We start from the raw sequence: 20,684 nt of genomic DNA, 5'->3' as shown, positions 1-20,684 counted from the left end.
CTCCGCCATAATGACGTTGAAGGTACAACAATTCAGAGAGTGAGTCTGAACAATGTTGGGTCTTGCAGAACCTAGCTGCTATTCGACCCTAAAGGGTTTCTGGACCAGGCTCAAGGCTCAGAGGAGAGGAAATATCATGAAAACTTGCTGAGTACTCTGACTCCTACTGGTAACTGGTGAAAAGATAACTTGCTTATGTAAGCTACAAAAGTGCCAACATAAGGTAAGGTAAAAACAGTCTCTACAAGCCCAGCCAGAAATGAATCCCTACAACGTCCTTGACAAGGGTGGCAACCTTAGTTTCTGACACCCAGCTGCTGCCGGAGTTCATCCAGGACATGAGCCGATAGACCATCATATTCGCGAAGGGGTAAGGGGGAGGGAAGACCTGCAGTGGAGCATCGGTTCCTCCAGAAGGGGTAGGGCACATTCTAGCAAGCAACGAGGATGAAATGTACTTATCAGGCTCAAATGAGGGACGACGGGGGTAAAGCCTATAGAGACCGAAGGAGTTGAGGGTAGTCTGAAGTCTATCTTGGAGTGTTAGAAGAACACGTCGAATCCTTGCTGGAGCTGGCAGGGCGCCCGAGTTTTGAGTCGAAGCACTACAGACACGATGGTCAACACTATCAGAGCTATTGAGGTCCTCCACCGAGGGCTCAACATCAACAAAAGGCCTTGGTATTTTTCTTATAGGGTGCGCCGGTTGGTCTGAAGCACATATTGAAGGGGTCAAAAAGCTACAACTGATATGGCATTCAGAGAAACACAAACCAGAGGCATCCAAGAGGTCTCCGCAGTCAACATCCATCGCAGAGTCAGTGTCGTCATGTGTGAGTCCTGGAAGAATAGAGTGCTGCAAGTCTGCGAGGCCGGAGGTGTCTGAAGTGGCAGCAACAGGCCCCGGCATTTGCTCTGCCAACAGGAGGTCGCAGGGGGCAATTGGCCTTGGACAGCCAATTCTCTGATGTCCCAGTTTGCATAAGTTAAGGACAACAGTGACAACTAGTACCATCACTCACAGGCAAAGACATTGACTGGGGCAGATTGGCAGCCAAATTTGCAGAGACAGCCTCTTTGGCATGCTCTTGCCTCTTTTGAGTTGCAAGAACGCTGGACCTCTTGTAGAAGTGGCATGATGTACAATGCCTGCTGAGTCCATGGGTGTCCGTGGCCCTCTCCCAAGAGCAACCTAGAGCACCACATAGCACCATTGATAGGAAGCCTGAGCTGAGTAGAATGACGATGAACCAACTGAAAAGATATGATCCTGCAAGGCCCAGGCGCATCATCGCACTCTGGAAGTGAAGGTGCATCTACCTTCAACTCCGAGTCCGAGGCAGTCACTGCAGTTGTTTAAGGCCCTGACTCATGTTACTAATACTAGTACCGCTAATAGGTGTCAACTGCGGGATAAACTCGGAGTTCTGCTTGACTGACTTACTTATTTTGTACTGCACTTATGGTAGCACATTCTTGCAAACTTGAGTCGGCGCTGTACGCCTGCCGGCAGCATCATGCTTAAAGCCCAAAATTCAATCAACACTGGCTGTGGTATTTTCTGGGACACACTGACTCGGACGTCGCGATAGTCTCGACTTAGAGTCTCTGCACTCCTCCATGCGTGCTCACAGTATGAATCATTATCCGAGACGCACTGGCATGGGCTGTCGTGGTCTTGAAAGGGACTTGGTGGATGAGTCCTTCAAGTCCAAGTCACCATGGCAGCACTGTGACCGTTCGTCGCAATGACGCTTCTCTCACCCCTGGCAGCTGCAGTCACAGATTCTGGCGATTTTGGAGGGGTTCAAGTTGAAGCTGGTCGCTCCGAGTCCAAGTTCCTTCAAACTGTGAGTCAAAGCATGGTCATCATAATAATAATGATAGTACTACTACCAGCCTAACTCAGACTCAGACTCCTGGGATGGTCAGACGAGTTGCGCACTCTGAGAGCTCAAAGCCTCTACCTTCACTCTGACCAGCTTGTTCAACTCTTGAAGGAAGTCATTCACAATGTCCGTCACATCTCATTTCCTAGGGAGGTGAGTGCCTGCCAGTGAATGCGGTGCTTTGCCGCAGTGGTATGTACCTACTGTGAAATGGCCTTCTCACACGGCAAAGGTGTTCCGTGGTCGGGCATTGCCGACCATTCAGAATCAATCCCTAGTGGTACCAGTGAAAGTTCTCACACATTTCAGAGTCAAACATACACTGTTAGCCAGCGGGCATGAGTGGTAACTCCTCAGCATCAAGATGCAGTAGTTTTTCTCCACCACTAGTTCGTTCAGAAACCCAAGGTCTGCTCATCTAACCACACGTGCGGCACATCCACTCATTTCTGCAGGTCAGTGTCCATGCCTCCCATGTCTGTTGCGCCAGATAGCTCTCCTCCCTGGGGTAACCCCCCTACTCCACTATCCTCACACACTGCCATCGAAAACTATGCCCCTCAAATTAACGGACATACCCCTTGAGTCAAAGGGGTAAGCGCTGCAGTGCCCATAAAGAGTCTTGTTGGTAGAGGTCATCATAAGTGTCCCTTCCAGTACTCCCTGTCTTGAGGTGGCGGTAGCGACAAAGATTATGATCTACCTGTAAAGAGATTAAAGACTCTGCAAACAACGGTGCGTCCCTTTGAACGCTAACTTGAGTCCGACTCTTATCTTTCTCCTGCAGTGGAATTGTACTACTGGGCCCTCGTCTGAAGCCACGCAATATCTAAATCAGCGCATGCTCAAGCTTTCATGCATGACTTGTCGGGTGGTTGCTGCAAGAATGCAATACCAATGTCTTCGCTCCCGCGAACTGGACCTGATAAAGTCCATTCTTGAAGATGAGATGGAGGTGTCCCAAACACAACTTAAGGGGATTGATTTGCAAATTGGCTCTATACGCAACTTACTTCAGGATCAGGGGGTGACGGTGGGGAATCAAGGATGTAGGTTTGATGTTAGCGATGTTGGCCCTTGGGTTGAAAGTTCTTCTGACAATTCGGATAGACTGGGTCTGACAGCTTCTGAATCTCTTTGCAATTCGGCATGTACATCTGATTTGGAAGAATAATTTTGTTCTATATTCCCTAAGCATGTACATCTATGTAGTTTTTGGCATCAAATCATGAACCCATGTTGATCATGGAACAGTTAGTGGAACGTGAAGCTTAGTTTCTCTAGAAGGACATTTCATTTAAACTGAGGCTAATAAGCATAGGGGTCGCACCTGGGTACTTGTCGTTGCTCCATCAGCTGCACCTTCGAGCTGACTCAGCCCAGCTGTCCGATCAATGTGACCTTTCAGGGAATGTTTGGGCGCTGAATGCCCTCACTGAGTGAGTCAATCAAATAATCAATTCGAACCTTCCTATTGAATAGCAAAGGAATCAAGAGAAATTTCCGCCTGCAGACAAACTCTGTCGAGGATGACTCAAAGATCCAAGAGATCATCGTCCTATATCGATTCATGATGGATGAACTTACTATTGTGGCTGCAAGTATCGTAAAGGTAAAATCTGACCATCATCTATGCGAGCAAGGTAATCACCGTCCATAGCACTTAGTTGCTTACGTGCCCATGCCCTAAGTCACTCTACCGTAACATCCCCGAAACATTTTGAGCACTATTCCTCTATGACCGGGACCTTGGTAAGTTTGCACGAGGTGGACAAAGTCCAAACTGGCTGAAGACCTCATGTCAACTTCACCTACCGTCTCATCTTCGACTGGTGTTAAAGATCTAACCTCGTATCTTTCCATTGTGGTTTACAGCTAATAAAATTATTACTATTTAACCCGTCATTTTTCCATCTTCCTCAAGTCATTCCATTCTCGCCATGTCCTTCGAACCCTTACATTATATCCCCAATGACCCTTCGAGTTGTACTAGACTGTGATCGGCTGCATGGCCAGTTGCTGTGGGCCAATCACACTGTGTCTATCTGAGTCCGTACTCGCACATCGTCAGCATTGATCACGGTAGTAGTTCGAGATCCTCCAAGTCTGCCTTGCTGCCAACAACCAGTATGACGTCCCAGGTGGAAAGTGCCCAGTGCATGGCTGAGATTAGCAGCACCAAAGTTGAGAAAATACCGCTGAAGGACTTCAGTCCAACTGAGCAGCTTGCCCTTGCATGGGTGAAGAGGCGGGTCATTTTGAACTCCATTACCACGAATGGCTGGTTTCGCAACATAACGGAGGTGCAAAAGAAGGCTGTGATGGGCTATATTTCAGAGATTGTCAGCCAAGCCAATCTCAAGTTCACATGCGGTATGTACTACTGACCACACTCTGCCTACACCTCACAGAGCTGATTTGCATAACTCAAGATATAGAGACGACTCCCAAGGTAGTGAAGTGGGTCATCAAGGCTCTTTTGCATGATCGTAAAGAACTTGCTCGAACTTCTGAGAAATTCGTGGGTTGTCAATACCTTCAAATATCAGGTCCCCCTGAGGACTGCCAAACTTATATGCAAAACCGCCGGCGTGAGGTGCTCGATCCTAAGGCGCCCTTCAGCTATTACCTACATGGCCGTGAGATCATGGACATGTTGGTCTTCATCCTTCTGTTCATGAACCCTGGGGTGGAAGAAGCGCATATACATCATTGGTATCATTCCAAAAACACACCCCTCCAAGATGAGGACATGCAAAACCAGATGATGACCACCCCTACTCAGATGTTAGCACAGTCGGCAGCCGCAGTAAGTGTCAGGTCTTTATTCTAATGTATGTTCGTTAACTAACTTCTGCATAATCTTCAGATGACTTTAGCAATCTGGCGCATTGTGAGCAGAAAAACCAAGATCCACTTTGGCACAGAGCTGCATGCCGACTACCAGGACACCGTCCATCAAGCGATATTGCTGGCACTGGCATCTCCTATCCATGGGCCAGCATTGGCAGTGCATTTGCTAGCTCTCCATGGAAGAGGCATGTAAGTTACCGAGTCACTAGTTGAATGGAGGGTCATGTTCACACTTTCTCAGGAATGCTCTTCGCGGCACAATTGGTTTGGATGTTGCTGTGGAAGAAGTATACAATCCCATTACTGTAGAGGACCTAGAAGTAGTGCAGGAGGCATTGCAGCTCGCACAGGCTACTGGTTTGCACCTCCAGGCCTCCACGGTGGAGTACTCCCTAGCACGAGACTACTACACCACACCCATTCACATCCCTGAGACCCTAGAGGAGCTAGTCCTACCGCTAGCTGATGTTGCCCAGCCTTCTGAGTCGACCATACACTCTCTAACAAGTCAGTCATTGGCAGCAACCGGCGCGCAGTCAACTACAGCTTCTCCCCCACCCACTACTATAGATCCCAGATTGTTCTCACTGCACGCGCCCGCACTGCGGCAAGATTTTGCTGATGACTTCTTAGCATTTTCTCAAGGTTATCCAGACATGTAGCTTCAAGTTGATGGGGTTTCGGGAGAGCCCATTCACATAGCCCCGTTTTAGTAGTACATTACTGTGACTCTCTGTAGTAGTAGAACTAGTAGGGTTATGGTACTTCGCTTTGGTCACAGCTACTTTTGTAATCAACCAATGAAAATTGTTCATCGTTATCAAATTTACATGGGACCCAGCCAGTGTGATAACCTAGGCATAGTGAAGATCTAGGGACAAATGCAGGAACCTTACTAGTAGTATGGGGCAAGAGTCAACTCTCGAGATGCTGTGTCCACAAGGCAAGGTTCTTACGTAGGTTTCACCTTCACAAGGCACCACTCCGCTTTTGGTTTGAGTCTTTTACTTTTGTCTTCGCTTCCGCACTGGGCTCAAAGTAACTATCTACTACAGATCTGATCCTCAGGCTAGTACTACTACTACTATTGATTCTGATTCTGACTACAACCATGAACTATTACTAGTATGGCTTCATGCTCTGCCCTGTCAGACCTGCATGCACTAACAAGACTCGGACCGTCTCTACCTGTACTATATACAGACTGCCGGAATGATCCGATAAAACTGCTCTGTCCCCATAGTTTAGTAAGCCGAGAAGCGATCTGTTCGCCACAATACATGATATTATTTGTCCATGTTTCTAGAGTGCTGTGGGCTGTGCTCATCGATAAGCCATGTCATTCGTGCCCGCCATGTCGATACAATGGCCATCTTCACAGTGACGAAGAGGTTGATCTCTATTGCGATCATTACGATTGGGACGCTACTGTGAGTCTTTGTTGTATTTACTGAAGGGAATCTGACCATACCCTAACTATCTCCGCATCTACGAAACAGTGCGGACGAAGTTTTCCTCTATCCAGGGTACTGGTGAGGTCACCTGTGGTGTATGAGGGGAGTCCAAGTTAACTGAGTGTGCAACTTAGATGCAGAATCGCTGCGATCAGATTATCTCATGCCATGTGCTCACATTAAACTTCCACTTTGTGAGGAGACATCAAGGCAACATCCCACCTTCCCCCCTCCTATATGCTCAATGTTAGTCACTAGAATAGTAAGTGGCCCATGTTCCAGCATGCAAAGTTTATTAATTGAGCCCCGAAGATCAAACACACTCTTCTCTCGTTCACTGAGTAAAACACCTTCAATGTGAGCAGGCTGAGGTTTTACTCAGCGCTCTCAATTCATAAAGCCCATTCCAGAACACTGCACAGTACCAAAAGGCTTGTTCAGCTGAAAAGCTGATTAACCAGCCTTTGGCTGTATGCTATGTCCAAGGTTGTCAGGACTCGTGAGATTATCTATCACTTAGGAAGTACTAATGCCTTCCTGAGTTCCTATTCTTGTAGGTACTATCAGTTCTGCCCCAGTTATGATTAGCTCAAACCAGTGTTAACAAAGCCAATTTGTCAAGAAGCTTGTACTACCTAGCCTTGATCTATTCTGTATGCTGGTCGCCAATGTCGTGCAATTTGGATGCCCGGAAGGTTCCATCTACCCACCTGGTGGTGGGCGGTCCATACGCCATTCCTGGGGGCCTGCGCAGGTGCCATGTGCCGCAAGCAGCCACAGAAGCACTCCCCTCTATCATCCTCTCAAAAGGTTATCTCATTGCGACAGGTCAAAACCATCCAATTGCTCTATTCAGACTCCTTTGAAATCATGGGAGTGGATTCAGCTCTCAAGGTAGCAGTGCATGTTGCGCCCATGGTGGTTGTCAGAACCAGAACTCAAGGACTACCTTATAGGTTGCACAGACTATACCTCAACAGTGATTGAGAATTCATCAATGGACGCGAGGGCTCGAAGTTACAGAGTCCCACCGTTGGTTTAGCAGGGTTGGCGACAACAGTGTTAATCCAGAGTAAGTTCCTTTGCCCTTGGCTTTCCACGGCGAGTACACTTATCATTTTCTTTTTGCCGTCAGGACCGACTATAGATGTGGTACAACACCCTAGTGAGAGCCTTCGACTGAGGTTTTTTGTTGTTTTGCTCTGCTTTGTGAAAAAAGTCACAGAAATAGAGCATGACGACTATACCTGCATGCTAAAAATGGTATGCCTTACTGTTATCTGAATCAACGGTTGCACTATACTGAACCTTCTTGAAACTGAAGCAGGGGGACAACGGCGTTCAGAGAGATGATATGTTAAAGCTCGGCACTCCAGTTTCAGACTGGGTCAATCTTGAACTGAGGCTAACCTCTCCAGTTGAGCCTGATGACAAACATTGCCTTAGGTTTGTCAATGACGCATGTGAAAGGCTACTATTCCCTTCCGAACTTGACTGGAGCAGCCCCATGTAAGTGGTTGGCACACAACGCTGCACAACTCTGACTCTTTACCAGAGTAAAGGCGGGGATTCAGGATCGTTCAGAGGGTCATACTGTGATTGACCTTTCTTTTTCAACCTTTTTGTACGAAAGTACACATCCCGACAATCTGGAGGAACATATTTTCATAGGCAAAATTTGATCCAGGTTCATCGAGCCCAAGCTCCCAGGTCACTGTCTTACCCTGTTGGCAGGCCTATAAGGCTGTGTTCATGTCTCTCTCAGCAAAGCTAAACCTCTTTTGTGTCTCCCCTTTTGACAAACCTCGCTTGGAGGCTATGTGCTCATCTTTTGCAACTCTTCAGTATGTGACATTCTTTCCTTCTGATCCTTCTTGTTGATATTGGAATGCTTATGGGCAGAACACATATGGACAATGGTCTGCTCATATAGTGCTCTTGTTTAGATTATGCATAAAAATCACATGATCATATGCCTCAATGCATCTGGCTAATACCTTGGACAGGGTCTACGTCCCAATCTTTAGTGTTACCTTTGCAGGTCTCGAGGACAACGCCTGGCAGCCCCGCACAGGCAGGGCTCTATAGCGGCACACCAGCAGAGTCCTGTGTCTTTGTCCCAATCTGCAGGACTGCAGGCTCCAGCGTTACTGTGCGGCAGTCTTCCTACATCATCGTACCCAGCACCTCTGCAGATCCTGAGGATAACATCTGGCAGCCATGACCATCCACCAAACGCGCAGCCACAGATGGTGAAATGCGGTTTGGTGCCCCAACTTTTTCCTGATCACCGATATTTTCAATATGAAGGTAAGCTTCTGCTCTCTTATTATGATGACACAACGATTAAATTTCAAATAGTCAATGAGTATTCTTGTTCCGGCGGCCAATTTTGGCACCTACAACTCTGGCCCATTGGGACACAGGCCCTGGCTCAATCCGACAAATTCGCTCGTCATTTCATAATTACCAGACATGGTGTTTTCAATACTAAGGTAAGCTTCCATTCTTTTATTGTATGACACAGTGGTTGAACTCCACGTAGTTGAACTCTGTCCATTAGGATACTGTTAAGAACGTGCTCAAGGGTCGGATCCGAAGGGCTTGGCTTCAGCTCGTGCGCTGCGCCCCTTACCCGAGTACATGCCCCTAACTTCCGAGGGCTGTCGAACGATGTCCGAAAATTACCGGACGATGTCCGGAGTCTGATGTCTGATGCACGGGAATTCCGGCAGACGTTCGGAAACAAGAGATAAGACTAATCCGGATGAAGTCCGAACTAGAAAGGAAACAGCAGAGGACTACCAGAGGTAGAGGCGGAGGTGACAAGTCTATAGGAATCGATCCTAAGACGAGCGGAGGTCGACGAGAGAGAAACTCAAGTCAGACGGAAGAGAGAATGAGCAGAGTCTAAGATGATATTTAAACTGAGGAAACTACAGAGACTGTACAGGGTTTATATACTACTGAGGACATAACGGAGAACAGTAAGTGCAGTGCGAGGCTATGTAAAGCTATGGAGGAAACATATGGGACGACTATCACTAGTCTATCGGAACTTAGTAAAATGAAGACGGAAATGAATAAGGGATGGAAAATAAAGTGTACTAACTGATAAGGGAAATACCAAAGGGATAAGGCACAGAAGTTAGACACGGGTTGGATCCGGACAATACATAGAAGTCGGCCGGATCCGGAAATCCGGAAATGATGAGTGTGATAGGTCCAGATCCGGAACGCGGGATATGACAGTATCCCCCCTTTAGGGCTGAGCCCACGAGGCTTCTGATCCAGAAGTCCGGACTGGACTTTTATGAATGCGAGATGATGGGCGGAGCTCGTAAAAATAGCACTGAGCATATAAGTAGGCCGGGGCGCCCATGAGACGTCTAAAACTTTCCCTTTAACTCCTATTACTGCTTTTAACATGTCTAACTCCACTTCCGGCAACAAGAAGACCGCCCGGCAGGTTCTCGAAGAGAGACAGGCGGAAATGGCGGCCGAAATTGCGTGGCTCAAGGCAGACACTCGGAGAGAGGCAGAGGAAGAGGAACGCAAACGCAAGGAGGCGGAAGAGGAACGGAAACGTATGGAAGAACAGAAGTGGAAGGATATCGAGGAGACTCGGAAGAGGTTGGCTGAGTGCGAGCAGGAGCGTTTGGCAAAGGCTAGGATGGGTAATGCGTTGGAGGTGAGTCGGATGAGATTTTTTGTGTTTTTCCGGAGTTTAACAACATGTTAGTCCTCCGGTCTGGCGGATCTAGAGGTTGCGTGTAAGATGTGCGTCCTTAGGCGCAAGATTTGTACCTGGGCGGTAGCGTCTAGGACGCCTAGGGTGAGTTTTCTGTTTTGTCTGGATCCAGATGATTACTGATGATTTCCGAGAGATCCGGACTTGCGACCAGTGCCACGCGTCCAAGGAAAAGTGTGTTGGCGGAAATCCACCTGTCAAGGCGCCGGCCGGCAAAGGCAAAGGCAAGAAACGCGCGCGTCCGGAGGGATCTCCAAGCCCCAAGGGCAAAGGAAAAAGATGTCAGCGCAGTCCGGAGGACATTGACGACGACGTGGAAATAGTCTCCAATCCCCGGACGGTCATTGGAGAGGATCAAGACTGGGCGGAGTACGATGACCAGGCCTGGGTCGCAGCCGCCAACAACATTGTTGTGGAACTGGCCCAGATGAATGGGCTGATGGAGAGGGGTATTGCTGCGGCGGAGGGAAGTAGAGCTGCGATGGACCGGGTGAGTGAGACCATGCTCCGGTTCATGGAGGAGCAGAGGGAGTTTCAGACTCTCTTCATGGAGAGTCTGAGGGGCGGTTTCCGGATGCATGTAGAGAATGCTCTGGAGGAGGAAAATGCTGAGGAGGCGGAAAAGGAGGCCGGCGGATCCGGCGGAGACATGGAGATGGACTCTTAGGTCGTCGGATCCGAAGTCCGGATATCGGACGCCCAAATAAAATACCTATATGCATGTCCTTTTTTACTCTTTGTTAGAAGTTGGTCCCAGCTTATCCGGATATGCCGAGTGGAAATCCGATAGAAGTTCTGGCGCATTTCCGAGTTCAGTTGCGAGTATCCAGGAAGTTTCTTCGTCCGTCCCCTCATATCCGGCCCAACGTACTAAGTATAGTAGTTGGCAGTGACGTCTCCGGCGGTCGATCTTGGAGTCCAGGATTTCGGAGATTTCGTATTCCGGTTCTCCGTCGACTAATACCAGAGGCGGAGGAGGTTGGATGCAATTAGGAATAGTGTTCGGAGTTGCGGGTTCTAACTGAGAGACATGGAATACGGGGTGCACAGATCGCATAGCGTCCGGAAGATGGATGGTGAAGGAGTGGGTGCCGGGACGAGCGATGATGTCGAATGGTCTGAGATTCTTTTCCAAGAGCTTTTTCGATGGTCGGGTCGAGCGGAAATATTTTGCTTTGATGAAGACCTGATCTCCGACTTTGAAGTCCGGAGCGGGTTTCCGTCTAGCGTCCGCGGGTCCCTGATATCATTCTTGGGTGTGGGACATTTCTTCTCGGAGGAATTGGTGAAGCTCGTCTAGGTCTATGGCATAGTCCCGGGCATGGGCGGATGAGAGATCACGCTCCAGATGTATGGAAATGTTCGGGTGATAACCCTTATTGGCGAAGAATGGTGAAACTCCAGTAGTAGCACTAGGAGCATTGTTGTAAGCAAACTCGGCCAAGGGTAACAGTTCCGACCAGTTATCCTGCTGATAGTTGCAGTAGATCCGGAGGTATTGTTCTAGGGTTTGGTTAGCTCACTCAGTTTGTCCGTCGCCTTCCAGATGATATCCGGAGGTGAAATGGAGGATCATATCTAACGCTTTTCCGAGCGACCGGAAGAAGTAAGTAACATGGGATGGAACTCCGTGTTTGGAAAACACATGGAGGAGGAATAACCGGGCGAGGTCCGGAGAGGTAATGGTGTCGTAGGTGGGGATGAATATGGATTGCTTGGATAGTCGATCTATGACTACCAGGATGGCGGTGAATCCGGAGGAATTGGGAAGTTGTTTGATGAAGTCCATGGATATAGAATTCCACGGCTTCTCGGGGATGGGAAGTTGTTTCAACAATCCGTATGGTTTGTGTCGCGGAACTTTAGCTCGGGCGCAGGTCGTGCAGGACTTAACATAGTCCTTCACATATGCGCGGATTCCGGGCCAGGTATATTCCCGACGGATAACTTCCAGGGTCCGGTTCTGACCGAAATGTCCGGATAGCGGGTGGTCATGCGTATTCCGGAGCACTCGGAGACGGAGGTCATTGGATTCCGGAACGTATATACGATGTCTTAATAACCGAGGGTCTTATATAAAGCGTGTAGGAATGTAATGACACCACAATTACACTTGGATAAGACTTCTTGCCAGTCCTCGATTAACACGGTCTACGACTTTTCTTCTTTCGTGGTAGATAACGTGTGAGTTCTTGGGAGGCTCGCTAAACCAATCAGGTGATCAACTTAGCCAGAGCTTTTTATGTGTACCTCCAATTACTTTGTCTAGGATTTGCTACCTAGATTCAGAACTGTGGTCTGAAGTACAAATAGCTTTGCCTAGATTGCACGTTCTAGGCACTGAAATGAACTGGGTAGATTTGACCAAGGCACAAGTTGATCAAATAGGCACGAAGAGGAGTAGAGACAAAGGGGTCTCTGTAATATCACGTTGACCAAAGACTGGTTGGTCAAATAGACACAAATAGCACTGGTGAGACAATGGTCTCAAGAATAATCACGTTGACCAAGGCACGAGTTGGTCAATTAAACAGTAAAACAGGAGAGACAACGGTCTCTAAAATCACGTGGACCAAAGACTGGTTGGTCAAATAAATAGTAACGTAAGCTTCTTATCGTAAGAAACTTGTATTCTCAAGGGATACGTTTCCCTGCACTTGTTCTGCTACAAGTGGGAGATCTTAACAAGTGAGATGTCTTGTTCAACTGAGGGGGTTTCTCTGAGAAGAAAATTTCCTAGAAGAGGGATCTCTATTTTTTTGGGGGAGAATGGGCTCTCCTTATATACATTTTGTGTGGGAAAGTAATGTAGGTTCGCAAACAATAAAATAAAGAGAGAACCAATCAGAATATTGGGTGAAACCCAATAAAAGTATAAAATACAAATAAAAGATGGAGCAATGACATCAGAGATGACATCATAGTGGAGCTAGAATATTCTAGAGCCTATGACATCATTATGACTTCATACATTACATCATAATTTCCAACAGAATAGTCTAGAACTTTCTGTGGAGCTATATGACATCATTATGACATCATACTCAGAAATAATATTTTCTGGAGTATCTGGTAGGTCATAGCATCCTAAATAAAAGAAAATAAACGAACAATGCTAGAGAAAACAAGATAGAAACAATGATACAAATACAATATGCAAGACACGGGCTTTTTAGATAGGTTTTTGTTAGGCTTTGAGCTTTTCTCAATGGTTTTCTCTGGCCAAAGTGATTAAGCCAAAGGTAAGGCAATACCTTGACCTTCATTTTACTTCACATATGACTTTTTCTTCTTCTTCCATATAAAACTTGAAATATAGGACCGAGGTTTGATACCAAGGTATGGGGTGACTAGTCTGAGGACTGTGCTAACAGACATAATCTTTTGAGGGTTATTCCTAGTAGTAGTTATGTCCATGCATGATTCCCGTATCATGCAGGACAACGGTTGTCACAACGGAGGAAACCACTTTCGTCCACTGTCCATCTCGGGTCCGGCGGATCCAGAAGATGACTGGAAGCGATAGGGTCATTAGGGAGGGCGGACAGAATGTCCTTATGAAGCTGCTCGACGTCCATCAGTACAGCCGCCCGGAGCACCGGAATTGCTAGGTGTGATGCCTGGAGGGACAAAGTGAGCTGTTCTGTGGTAAATACCGGCCGGAGGTTGTGTGGATTAACTTGAGTGTAGTCCTTATCCCCCTCTTTGGGGTAGACGTCCCAACGTCTAGTTAGGCAGTCAGGCTTAGCTCCGAGTTTTCCGGGTCGGAAACGGATAATGAGGTTGAACTGATGAAGGTATTCCGACCAGCGGGCCTGGCGGCAGGTGAGGAGTTTTGTGGTAGCGAAGTACTCAAGGTTCTTGTGGTCCGTGACGACATCTATCGGCTCGGCAGAGCCTTCAAGGTAGTGTCGCCAGGACCGGAAAGCTTCATAGATAGCTAGGAGTTCCTTATCATGGGTGTCATAGTTGAGTTCCGGAGCCGAAAGGGTTCGGGAGTAAAAAGCAACCGGGCGGAGCTCCTGGTCCGGACATACTATAGAAAGTATTCCGGCGATAGCATAGTCAGAAGCGTCCGTCTCAACGACGATAGGAACATCCGGCATCCAGTGCGTAAGCACCGGAGCGGTAGTGAAGGCTTTCTTGAGAGTTTCAAAGGATTTCCGGCAATCCTCGGAGACATTCCAGGGAGCATCCTTGCGAGTGAGCCGCGTAAGCGGAACTACAATATCTGAGTAGTTAAAGATGAAGCGACAATAGAAATTGGCAAATCCGAGGAATGATTGAATATCCTTAACTTTCTGGGGCTCCGGCCAGTCGCTGATAGTCTGGACTTTGTCTGAAGACATGGTAAGGCCGGCCAGAGATAGGAGGTAGCCGAGGTATTCTACGGAGTCAGAATGGAATTCGCACTTCTCCGGTTTAGCATATAAACGATGCTTCTGGAGGCGTTGGAGAACTTCAAGGACATGTTGTTTGTGAGATGCAAGGTCTGCGGAATAAATGAGGATGTTGTCGAGATACACAATAACACATATGTCAAGCATATCGGCGAAGATGGTGTTGACAAAGCGCTGGAAAGCCGCCGGAGCATTGGTGAGACCCTCCGGCATAACCAACCATTCATATGAGCCGTAGCGTGTCCGGAAAGCAGTTTTCCACTCGTCTCCTTCCGCCATCCGGACTAGATGGTAAGCGGACCGGAGGTCGATTTTAGTGTAAACTTTTGCGCGGCTCAGAGAATCGAGAAGGTCGGAAATGAGGGGAAGCGGGTAGCGGTCTTTCTTTGTGATTTTATTGAGTCCTCGGAAATCTACACAGAGGCGTAGGGAGCCGTCCTTCTTTTTGACAAACAGGACAGGGGCTCCGTGTGGAGAGGATGAGGAACGAGGAAGTCCGGTCGCAATATTCTCATCAAGGAATTTGCGAAGAGCTACAAGCTCAACCGGAGAAAGGGAATAGATGGTGCCAAGGGGCGGAGCCGCTCCTTCTTCCAATTCGATCTTCAGATCATAGGAACGATGGGGAGGGAGCTGTCCGGCTTTGCCCTTATCAAAGACATCTGCGTACTCGTGATATTCCGAAGGGATTCCAGATAGGTTCGGAGGTTTGGAGGAGAGTGTAGTGGAGCGGAGATTGACACCGGACGGACGAACAAAGATACTGAACTGGACCGATCCCTCTAATTTACAGGCCCGGCAAAAGGCAACTGCATTGATTAGGGAAATATTAGGAACAGCGTTATCAGCGGAGGGACTCGGCGAGGTTGAGGAAGGGATTTCCGCCGGAGCCGGCGGAAGTTGAGTCGGAGGGGTCGGAGGCACTCCATGAGGAATTGGACAGAAATTGATGCTGCCCTTTACCCAGTCAATCAACGGATTGTGTCGGGTGAGCCAGCTATATCCTAGAACGATGGAACAGGATGAGTCCAGCGGAGTAACATAAAATGTTTCGGAGGTAACCACGCCGGTCGGAAACCGGATCAGTAAATCTACTGCCTCAGTAATAGTGGCATTAGAAGTACCATCAAACAGATGGAGCGGAAGCGGAGGAATTGCATAGGTCGGAATGTTATTTTCTCGGATTAGCTTGCTTTCTATAAAACAATGGGAGGAACCACAATCTACTAGAGCCGGGAACGGAGAAATATCGGGAAAAGTAGAAATTGAAACGGATGGTACTAGAGAGTTCGGATCGGAAAAGGAAATAGCATTGAGACGTAGCTCCATTGCACGGGTTGAGTCAACGCAACCCTCGTCCCGCGCGGAGTCAAGAGGGTTGCGGACTAATTTTTTGTCTCTTCCAAGACCTCTGGTTTGGCTTCCGGAGTCACCGTGCTAGCACGACCTTTGGCCGCACGGGAAGTGGACTTTAGTCAGTCCCGGGCAGTGTGACCGGGTCCGCCGCAGAAGAGGCAGAGCTTCTTTTCCATGTGCCTCTGGCGCTCCTTGGAGGTGAGTTTACCGTCTTTTCCAAGCTTGGATGTTAAGTCCGGAAGTTTGGCGGAGGAGGAAGCCGAAGCGTTTCCGGATTTTCTGCCGGAGTACTCTTTCCGGTCGGAAGTGGAAGCTGACTGCTTAGTAGGAGGCGCGGATGCGGAGGGTTTGGTTTCGCAGGAGACTTCTCCCTTGCGTTCCCAGTATTGAGCGTCGATAGTCTGGGCGAGAGTTTTGTATTGGGACAGAGTGGTGGGTTTTCCTTGACGACTGATTTCGTCCTTGATGCGAGCCGGAAGTCCATTGTAGAACTGACGGCGCAAAGCTCCGTCGCCCCAACCTCGGACTTGGGAAGCTAGTCGCTGGAACTCTACAACATACTTGTTGATGCGCTGTCCATCGCGCATGTAGAGCTGTTCCAGCTGCATTTCTGCATCTCCGACCGGGTCATGAGGTCCGAAGTTAGTTTGAAGTTCTAACATGAACTCAGAGTAGTCATCCATCCAGTCCGGACGATCCGCTAGATCATCCGAAAGGAGGTCCGGCTCAAACCATTCAAGGGCCATGCCCTTGAGGTATGATTGCGCGAAGTTGACCTTAGTTCGGCCAGTATGGAAAGATTTCGGCTTAGCTTGGAAGTTAAGCTCACATTGGACAAAGAACGCCCAGAGTTTCCGGGGCTCAGTGCCATCGAAGGTATCCGGTTCTCGGACTTTGACTTTAGAGTCACCGGATCCGGAGGATTGGCGGTTGTTACGCGCCAGGTTATTGATGGCTTGGGATAGCCGGAGGAAGACCAAGTCTTGTGGACCTAGACCTTTGTTTTCATTGTCAGTCGGGTCTTCCAGAGGTTCATCATCCGGATCTCCGCCACCTCCTCCCGGCGGGTTACCGCCTAGGGCAAGTTCATCGTCGGAATCATTGTGCAGAAGATTTCCGGCGGGTGTGGGGGTGGGGGTAGATGGATGTGGGCGATTCATGAGTTGTGAGATGCTGGAGGCAGCACCTTGCGCACTAGCGCAGCGCTGTGAGAAACTGAGGAAGGCATCGACTATGGGAGTAGAGTTGTGTCAGGCAGTTACTACACCCGCTGCATTGAGAGCGGTCTGCGCCCGTGTAGGTGCCATGAAGTCAGATGTAAGTATACTCGGTAAGGTGTGAGTTCGAATATACTGTTAAGAACGTGCTCAAGGGTCGGATCCGAAGGGCTTGGCTTCAGCTCGTGTGCTGCGCCCCTTACCCGAGTACGTGCCCCTAACTTCCGAGGGCTGTCGAACAATGTCCGAAGGTTACCGGACGATGTCCGGAGGGCATCGGGCGATGTCCAATGCATGGGAATTCCGGCGGACATTCGGAAACAAGAGATAAGACTAATCCAAACGAAGTCCGAACTAGAAAGGAAACAGCAGAGGACTACCAGAGGTAGAGGCAGAGGTGACAAGTCTATAGGAATCGATCCTAAGACGAGCGGAGGTCGACGAGAGAGAAACTCAAGTCGGACGGAAGAGAGAATGAGCAGAGTCTAAGATGATATTCAAACTGAGGAAACTACAGAGACTGTACAAGGTTTATATACTACTGAGGACATAACGGAGAACAGTAAGTGCAGTGCGAGGCTATGTAAAGCTATGGAGGAAACATATGGGACGATTATCACTAGTCTATCGGAACTTAGTAAAATGAAGACGGAAATGAATAAGGGATGGAAAATAAAGTGTACTAACTGATAAGGGAAATACCAAAGGGATAAGGCACAGAAGTTAGACGCGGGTTGGATCCGGACAATACATAGAAGTCGGCCGGATCCGGAACGCAGGATATGACAGATACCTATCAGGCACCAACCTTTCACCCCTGGGCTTGTTTCTCCTCTGAAATGGCCGGCCCCTCCTGTCTCTTCCCCATACCCATATCTCAGGTTCCGGTAGAAAGCCCTCCCTCTACCGTGTCAAACCAAGGTACAAGCGACCCGTATCGCATGCGTCAACTAAGCACAGCCCTTTTGAGTACAACCAATATGGATACTACTGGATAACATTCTAGTTAATCAACTATTTGGTGTCGACTTGGGGTTGGGCATGACCGTAGTGACATTTGACTGGACACAAATCTTGTGGATTGGCAGTCCATTGATGTATCCATGGTGGGCTGAAGTACACATCTTCTTCGGCTTCATTCTTTTCTTCTGGATCATCACACTGATATTATACTACACCAACGTAAGTCCCTTCAGCCCTCAGCCCATACCTTCTATCCTTCGTTTCTGACTTCGTCACAGACATGGGATCTCGCCTACTTCCCCTTGAACAACAGCAATTCATATGATCGCTACGGTAACGTGTACAATGTGTTGGCTGTGTTGTCTGCCTCCAACCGCTTCAATCTTACTGCCTATGAGAACTATTCTCCGCTTTATCTTCCCATGACTTATGCGATGACCTACATACTTGCATTCGCCCTATCGACTTGCGTGCTCATGCACATGATCCTTTACCATGGTCGAAGTTTACTGAATGGGGTGAAGAAGATTCGCGTAGAGCAGGATGACATCCATGCGAAGCTCATGTGCAACTACCCTGAAGTGCCAGATTGGTGGTATCTCGTGTGCTTCTTTGGCTTTTTCCTCCTCATGGTAGTAGTCGTTGAGGTAAGCGCACTCTCCTTTTACATGCTGAATTTTGTTCATCAGCTGTTTACAGGTGTGGCATATGGCAGTACCTGTGTGGGCCTCTGTGGCATTACCAACTCTATATGTCTTGCCGTCCGGCTTCATTTTCACAATGACTGGGCAAGGGGTATGCATGCTTCTGCACTGCATTTGAGAATAGGAATGCTAACATCTGATCTGTACAGATCACGCTGAATCTGCTTGCGCAGATCATTCCAGGGACTTTAATGGCAGGCGACCCTGTTGCGAACATGGTATGCAGTCAAACTGTAGCACTTTGTGAGGAGTTTGACGTTGTCATCCAAATTTGTCACAGATCTTCAAGGCATACTCCGTTCAGACATTGATGGAATCTACATCATTTGTACAGGATCTCAAGCTTGGTCATTACATAAAGGTTCCTCCACGAGCCACGTTCCTTGGTAAGCAGTGCTTTTTTGATTGTCACTTGATCACCTGACCAAGGGTGTTCCCTGCAGTGCAATTTGTGGGCACGTTGTTGGCATCATTCATCCAGATCGGTGTCAAGCAGTGGATGTTCAACAATATTCCGGACATCTACACCCCAAATCAACCCAGTTTCTTGACGTGTCCTCACAATGAAGTGTAGGAACAAGCGAGTATGTCTTTAGTTACTGAGTAATTACAACGAGAGTAACCACTGACCTGATGGTCACAGAAGTTTCTGTGTGTTGCATATTCCATTCCACGAATATCAGCTGGAACAATGTCTAGAACTTGCTGTAGTTGATAGGTGAGCATGGTGCTCGATCTGATTAGCTCTCAGTTCCCAACTACCACCCTCAAGGTACGATACTTTCAATACGAAGGTAAGCTTCTACTCTTAGGACAATGACACAGCAGTTTAATTTCACATAGTTGGCGAGTACTCACATTACGGATGACGTCTAACTTGAATATAGGGATCTCGGCTGCCACAAGCTCTTTGTTATTGATGAGATCTTAGCAATGTGTTTGCACTTCTCACAATATTCTATTTTTAAAACCCGGTGAGCCAGTCCGTTATATCAGTTGTTATACTTGTTCCGAGCAGATGGGCGCTAGGGGTCTAGAACATGTATCACGTGAATGAGCACGTGAGTCATCTTATCAAGCGCTCAAAATATAAAATTCAAAATTCAAAGCTCGTTGATCGACGAGCACTTAAGAATTCTCTACGAAGGTTTGACATAGACGCTAGGTAACTTCTGAGGCACATTTGAATTAGGAATCCATCATCCGTGAGGTATACCAAACTTACCTTGCTTTAGTTCACAGGAACTCAGCTTCACGCTGTGTCATGCCTGTGCTCAATCAACTCCCGACTACTGCAACTGAAGGACACGTTGAAGCTCAATGTCTTCTTCCAAAACCCCATTCTTCCACCTCCGGCCCCACCTCACTCCAGCACATCTGCTGGATACCCCGCATCCATTGGGAATCTTTGCCCTCTTTTGTAGATAACAGGTCTTGCTGGCTGAGTTGGAATTCTGGCTGATCGCTACTGATCGCCTCAGCAATCACCCACAAACACAATGCAAGGGTCACTCACAGCATCTTGGCGAGACATCTTCAGAAAGGTAAAGAGTAGTAGGTTGTAGATCATTGATATGGTCGAGTTCTGAACTTAGGTGCTGCAACTCGAAGGCTGTAACTCGAATTTGGCTTCTCCCGGCCATATCTTTTTTCAGACATTCCAGTGCGGTCTTCTCGGCTCTGTACCCTCACTGCACGCTCGAGCGACTCGTTTATCTCTATTCCTACACCTGCCAGTCATCGGGATTTTCTTCTCATTTTTGTAAGTCTCCTTTTATTTTAGGGTTGTCACATTCTAAAGTTCCATAGAGTTGGTCTCTTCGCCGTACTGGCATCTAGCCATTCTATGTGAGTTTTGCATAGGAACATTTGTATTTTTTGTGTCTATAGTGTAGTACTTAGTACATGGAAATATGACGCTCCAAATACCTCTAATAAACTGTGTGATACAACACTAAGTGCATGTCACATAATAACGGCCGGGACTCGGAGTGCACAACGCAACATATCAAAGTGCACAAAGCTACAAAACATGTCTTTGATAGCAAAATATCAAAGCTCATTCTATTCATGGGCCACACTGCTGCAAGAATTCAT

The 20,684-nt window shown here is 47.9% G+C and overlaps 4 protein-coding genes across 4 annotated transcripts; 3 read left to right on the top strand and 1 right to left on the bottom strand.

The window, feature by feature from the left end:
• Positions 1-241: 241 nt before the first annotated feature.
• Positions 242-1,214, bottom strand: HD556DRAFT_1441620 (uncharacterized protein; the record flags this gene model as incomplete). Its single annotated transcript, XM_041306330.1, has 3 exons — positions 242-711; positions 775-964; positions 1,023-1,214. The coding sequence occupies 3 exons, from the start codon at positions 1,212-1,214 to the stop codon at positions 242-244; spliced, it is 852 nt and encodes a 283-aa protein (XP_041161832.1).
• A 2,804-nt stretch (positions 1,215-4,018) lies between these two features.
• On the top strand, positions 4,019-5,404 carry HD556DRAFT_1307057 (uncharacterized protein; the record flags this gene model as incomplete). The annotated part of the gene is made up of 4 exons (XM_041299993.1): positions 4,019-4,262; positions 4,322-4,698; positions 4,759-4,931; positions 4,984-5,404. 4 exons carry the CDS (start codon positions 4,019-4,021, stop codon positions 5,402-5,404), a joined length of 1,215 nt encoding a protein of 404 aa, XP_041161831.1.
• Positions 5,405-7,447: 2,043 nt separating this feature from the next.
• HD556DRAFT_1441618 (uncharacterized protein) lies at positions 7,448-8,420 on the top strand (the record flags this gene model as incomplete). Its single annotated transcript, XM_041306329.1, has 7 exons — positions 7,448-7,459; positions 7,524-7,705; positions 7,752-7,820; positions 7,884-7,906; positions 7,962-8,040; positions 8,099-8,115; positions 8,203-8,420. 7 exons carry the CDS (start codon positions 7,448-7,450, stop codon positions 8,418-8,420), a joined length of 600 nt encoding a protein of 199 aa, XP_041161830.1.
• A 9,481-nt stretch (positions 8,421-17,901) lies between these two features.
• HD556DRAFT_1467807 (OPT oligopeptide transporter protein-domain-containing protein) lies at positions 17,902-19,161 on the top strand (the record flags this gene model as incomplete). The annotated part of the gene is made up of 6 exons (XM_041308393.1): positions 17,902-18,102; positions 18,162-18,530; positions 18,583-18,678; positions 18,737-18,805; positions 18,868-18,973; positions 19,031-19,161. Coding segments are annotated over 6 exons (972 nt in total), but the record flags the coding sequence as incomplete, so codon positions are not given.
• Positions 19,162-20,684: the final 1,523 nt, after the last annotated feature.

The sequence above is a fragment of the Suillus plorans genome (assembly GCF_016647745.1).
Source record: "Suillus plorans strain S12 chromosome Unknown HD556scaffold_19, whole genome shotgun sequence".
Classification (NCBI taxonomy): domain Eukaryota; kingdom Fungi; phylum Basidiomycota; class Agaricomycetes; order Boletales; family Suillaceae; genus Suillus; species Suillus plorans.
The sequence above is the reverse complement of the archived record's forward strand: the minus strand, read 5'-3'. Positions and strand labels throughout refer to the sequence as shown.